The 6,000-nt window shown below is 39.4% G+C and overlaps 1 protein-coding gene across 5 annotated transcripts in view; it reads right to left on the bottom strand.

Moving 5' to 3' along the window:
- Window positions 1-1,574: 1,574 nt before the first annotated feature.
- Window positions 1,575-6,000, bottom strand: part of mark3b (MAP/microtubule affinity-regulating kinase 3b) — a 62,480-nt gene continuing 58,054 nt past the window's right edge. For all 5 annotated transcript variants that reach the window (XM_053675644.1, XM_017456294.3, XM_017456295.3 and 2 more), the window contains one exon: window positions 1,575-3,069. In XM_053675644.1, the coding sequence (XP_053531619.1) occupies window positions 2,724-3,069 (346 nt within the window). In that variant the 3' untranslated portion in view covers window positions 1,575-2,723. The remainder of the gene's footprint in view (window positions 3,070-6,000) is intronic.

Here is a 6,000-nt window from a genome sequence, read left to right as displayed (position 1 = left end):
TCCAGAGCTGAAGCTCTTCTATTTATACGGTTTTCTTAGGGTCAGGATGACCCAGACACCAATATGTTTAGAGTTAGCTGTCCCAGAACACCATTACGTATGTTAACCCTTATCTTGCAGGTGCAGCTTGGCTCCAAAATATATTTTGTTTTGTTTCCCTCTTTAACAATAACCTGACCTTGTCTGTGTCACTGTGACTGGATTTTCATCGAGAACGGACACTTAAAAACACACCGTCTCTACATTATGAGTACATTTTATGTTTGTTCTACATTTCTTTTTTGTTTATAGTGCTTGCATGTACGTTACCCTGTAAGAGTTTTTCATGAAACAGAATGTGAAAGATTAATTTCTGTTTTCTGCATACACACCAGGCCTCTGTGTGTGTGTGTGTGTGTGTGTGTCTTAGGTGAACATCTGTTCATACAGTCCACCAGCCCAGTGAATTCTCAATAAGATTACATATTATTCATACTATGTCTCCCTCGTGTTTATTTCATGTATATTTTATATACAACAGTAGACTTTTAAACAGTCTGTTCATGAACACTTTTCCTATTATGCATTGGATACGACTGAGGGATTATGGGTAACATAGTAGACGTGTTGATAAAAAAAAAAAAATGCTTATTTGGTCCAGGAATAGATCTTCAGTAATCAATTTATCCTGGACACTGTGGCTTTAAATTCAATCACCTACTGGTATTATTTTGGGAGGTGGGCGGAAAACAAAGAACCCGGAGGAAACATACACTCGCTGTCCACTTTATTAGGAACATCTATACACCTGTCTAGTTTGAGTGCGTCTGTGCCCATGATAGACTCCTGTTCTTGGTGGAACTCGGTGTGGTCTTCTGCCGATGTAGCTCATGCACCTCAAGACTCGATGTTCTGTGCATGCTAAAATGCTTTTCTGCTCACCACGGTTGATTGACTTACTATAGACTTCTCATCAGCTTGATCCAATCTGCCCATTTTCCTCTAATCTCTCATCAACAATATGTTTCCACACACAGAACTGTTGCTCACTCAATGTATTTAAAAAAAATTTTTTTTGCATCATTAAGTGTAAACTGTGAAATTCACAGATTAGTAGTTCCTGAAATACTCAAACCAGCTCATCTAATACCAACAACCATGCCACAGTCACAGAGATCACATTTTTCTTCATTCTGATGCTGGATGTGATCATGCAGATACAGGTCAAGAGCTCCAGTCAATGCTCTTTTCAGCTGTGCTGCTGTCACATGATGGACTGATCATATAACTGCATGAACGTGCAGGAGTTCCTGATAAAGTGCATAGTGAGTGTACATGGAGAACACGCAAAGCTCCATACAAACAATAACCCAAGCTTTATAATCAATTCTGGTCGACTTTAAACTATTTCACACTCCATGTCAGAATGACAGAACATTTTCCAGCAGGATTTCATGTTCTACCTGCTTTAAAACACCTTAAATAAGGATACTCTTCCAACAGCCAGTTGCCAAGCCCATGATACAATACACAAAGCCCAAAATCCAACACCTGCAGCAGTTTTAACGCACTGGTGTAAAGAAAGAGACATCAGATTTTAGTTTCAAGTGTGTTTTAATGAAGACACTGATTAACCTTATCCTGTGATGAGTACATTAATTTCCATAGTTTCCAACTCACAGCCAGATTTAGAAAAGGGAAAAAAAAAAAAAAAAAAAAAAGTATATCAATATGTAGCTGTTGCAAAACTAAGGTACATTATTTACATTCCAAAAAAATAAAAACAGTGCCATGGTTTCTTTACGGATAGGAGTGAATACTGAGGCCTGAAAAACGACATCTCGACTCAGGAGCCTGACTCCTCCATAGGCCCTTTTCACCTCATCAGAATACAAACAGTTCAACAACTTCCAATATATGTTACAAAAGAAAAAAAAAAAAAAAAACACTTCATATGGAAATAAACTAAATATACCAACAGACCAGGAAGGAAAATCTTCCTGCTCTGAATAAGTCTTTTAATTCTCTGAAAATTGTTAGTCAAAATCTCACAATGCATTACAACCATGAGGTTTCGCTAAGGTGCTGTGGCTGAACTCTCCTGTGACCTCACCCAGCAGATTCATGGCACCACAGTCTATAAATAAGCAGATCCTGTCCATCTTTAGGCATATAGAACAGTTCATTCCAACAAGTCAAAGTCAGTTCCTGTCTGATTATATGAGGAGGGAGCAATATGACTATACTGCTATCAGCAGCTTTGGGCAGTTGGGGTGCATATCATTTTCCTATCGAACAACACAACGGCCATTTTTGCTTAGTATCAAAAAAAGGGACTAAAGGAGTTGTGGGCAGGCACGGCACTGAAGAGAAATACTGTGACTTTGTCATCCCTCTGTTTTAAATGAAGGGTTAACTAAAGGCCTATTGGGCAGCTAATGCAGTAGTGCATAAATAAAAAGAAAACCACCAACCATCACTTCTTTTCCATACAGTTTTAGACCACCAGTCACAATAATAATAATAATAATAATAATAATAATAATAATAATAATAATACCACCTAAGGCATGATTCTATACATTTCGTTACACATTTCTGTAAGCGTTCGAGAGAGGATCCTTGAATCTGCTACTTTTTTCAGAAAGGAAAAAAAAAAACCAAAACAAAAAAATAATAGATTTTTGTATGCCTTAGTCCTTTTGTCACATTTTCACATTTTGATTATTTATTTATTTATTTTTTTACAGCTTTAGCTCATTGGCAATTTTTGAAGCTATGTTCTTGAACGCAATGGAAGTTCCCGATATCCGCTTGAAGCGCACGCCATTGAGAGAGAGACGGGGCAACTTGCACACCTCCATCTCCCACTGGACGAGGCTCTCGGCATGGCCGTCGCCATGGACGCAGAGCAGCAGGAAGCGTTCGCGTTGCTCGTAGTCGCAGTTGTTGGCGTCGAGCACCTTGCGGATCTCGCGCATCATGTCGCTTGGCTCCATGGCCGACGTGGTCTTCATGCTCCAGGTGAAGCGCAGGGAACGTGGCTTGGTGTCTTTCTGATCCTCCTTCTGATCCCCGGACACGGTCCGACTGCCAGAAAAAGGGAAGACGGTTACAGCTGAGCACAGACCAAAGGTCAGTGCTGTGTGAATTAAAACTCTGTGAGAGTCATGAGCATGTGTGAGAATTGCTGCTTAGCAGAGCAGGAGTAGTGATACAGGTGCTAGATCATACAGATTACTCTCAGTACAACAAAACCTTGGATAAATGCATGCATGGGAGCACAGCGTGCAGCAAACACACATCAGTTCTGCATGCAAATATATGAGAACAGCATAGGGGAAAAAAACTTAGGGGAATGAACAGTTTTCCACAGCCACTGAAATAATATCCATCACCCAGAACTGGATATTACAGTCACTCAAGGCAGAGCTGGAGATTCTCTCAATGGCACTTATACTAAATACCCAGCACTGCAGATCAACTTAAGACCTTACAGCAAAACAACAAAACAAAACAACAATATACACTGAGACAGTAATTGAAAAAAACAAGAAAACCCCCACATCCACCGACATAGCAGTTGGTGCACTGTTTAACCATGTAATCACTGACTGTTGCCCATCTGTGGCTATGTAGGGACAACCAAAAGACCTCTGCTGACCAGAAATGATTGAGTTGGTGAACAATTCTTACCACAGCAGTAACACACAGATTATCTGCTTAGTCGTGGTCCTACAATGGTACATTTCAATTGGTAGACAGAATAGAGAAAATCCTAGAAAAAACCCTTTAGGTAGCTGTAGATATAAGGTAGGCATACCTAATAATGCCTTAAAACTAATTTAATTAAAGGTGTAATATGATGTTTTGTCCAAAAGGTGGCAGCACAGTAGAGAAAATTCTTTTAAAGACCTCCGTCTTGAAGACTTTCGGCTTCATTTTTTCACTGTTCTGATTTTAATATAAACCCTGCGAACCTCAAAAGAAACCAGTCAGTAAATGTTAAAGCTACGGCTGTCAAACTCGAGGCCCAGCAGTCAAATATGGCCTGCTGATAAATGAAAATAAAATACAAGAATAATTTGCCCCACAGCAATATTACCTAGAATTCACACCAGATGCACTGCGTAAGCGTCACACACTGACTGCCTGTCCAATCCACACCACATCTCGCTTCAATTTCCTAACAACAATAACGTCCATATATAGAACAGTGTCGGTGAAATGAGCAATGAGGACAGTCAACACGGAGCTAGCTGCATTTACAACACGCTTAAAAGCACGGCACAGACAAAAAACTGCATGTCTGATGACCTTATTCTGAAATATTATTACTGTATAAACATTATATAGTATGATTTTAAATAAAGTTAACAGAGCATAGACACTGTTGGGGTTTTCAGTGCATTTTGTTTCTGCTTCACTGAGAAGCACGGAAAAGTATAAAGCAAATGCACCAGGGAGGGTGAGCTCACATTTTATGATTGATTCTAAATGTGAAAAAGCATCACCCAATGTACTGCCCTACAAAAAGGACAAAGGACATGAATGTTTTCAGTGAAAAGAAAACAAAGCCTGTATGATTTCTTCTTTACTGCTACAGTAAGCAAGCAGTGTTATCATTGAATACAATTTATATCACTAATAGCACAAAAACAATTTGGTAAACTGATTCATGGACAAAGAATAGTTGCACTTATAATGTTGCAATCAATCATAATTGTGCTTATGGCCCTTCAAAAATGCCAAGGCGGCAGAGACAGAAACTGAGTTAGACATCCCAGATTTAGGCCATGCTTTGTTCCTCACTGCTAACTGATTCCACACTCATACAGCGCCCTCCTTTAATATTGGCACCCTTGGTAAATGTGAGCAAAGACGGCTGTGAAAGACTGTCTTTATTGTTTACCTTCTGTTTAAAAAAAAATTCACAAAACTACTCTGCTCTCATGGATTTGAAACAATTGCAAACAAAACACAGGTTTATCAAAAAATAATAATATAGGTGTGCCACAATTATTGGCACCTCATGAATTCGTATGAGAAAAATATATTTGAAGTATATTCCCATTGATATTTGACATTTTTTAGTATTACACCTGGGTGACTAGGAACAGGAAATTGTTCAACCATGACAGGGGTATAAATATGAGGTAACACACAGGCCAAATTCCCTTATGGCTGCGTCCGGAATCGTGTACTGTGACGGTATGTATTGCCTACTGCACGGACGTTGAAACAGTACGTACTAATCAGTATGTGTGTGTAGTATGCCTACAATCCTTGTCATTGTCATGTGACCGTCAATGTCATAATAAACGCAAAAATATTAAAGAGGTCACCAGATTAAAGCAACCGCATTAGCGGCAAAACGCACATCAGGAAATTAATAATGTAATGTGGGTGGGGTTAACAGGCCGAGGTAAATTCGTTAACGTTAGCTTGGTCAGCTAAAGCATGATGGAGATCACACACACTCAACTGTTTGCTTGTTTAAACCTTCAATGAGTTAACAATTTATTCGGATATTGTTAAACAAGTCCTGTTTAACCAAAATTTAATACTTAAAAAGAGCCGACGCACTGTCTTCCACAATTTTATTTCTGAGCTTGTCCGCACCAGTTCCGTTGCATTATGCTTGACTTGCATAGTGTTCATCGGTCGCATACAGCAAAATCTTGCCGGAATCAGTACGGGTATTTCTCACCTACTGTTCCTTGCATACTGAGAATTCGAACATACTACACATCTGGTGTACTGATTTTCACCTACTGTGTAGTAGGGTAGTACACCATTTTGGATGCAGCCTTAGTCATTCATAACAACGGGTAAGACCAAGGAATATAGCTGTGATGTGCGGCAAAAGGATGTCGAGCTTCAAAAAGGTGAAGTGGCTATAAGAAAACAGCAAAAGCATTTAAAACGACCATTTCCACCATCAGGGCGATAATTAAGAAGTTCCAGTCAACTGGAAATGTTATGAATCAATCTGGGAGCGGATGTTGTGTCTATATCGTC

This window comes from Ictalurus punctatus, chromosome 25 (assembly GCF_001660625.3).
Source record: "Ictalurus punctatus breed USDA103 chromosome 25, Coco_2.0, whole genome shotgun sequence".
In the NCBI taxonomy this organism is placed as follows: domain Eukaryota; kingdom Metazoa; phylum Chordata; class Actinopteri; order Siluriformes; family Ictaluridae; genus Ictalurus; species Ictalurus punctatus.
The sequence above is the reverse complement of the archived record's forward strand: the minus strand, read 5'-3'. Positions and strand labels throughout refer to the sequence as shown.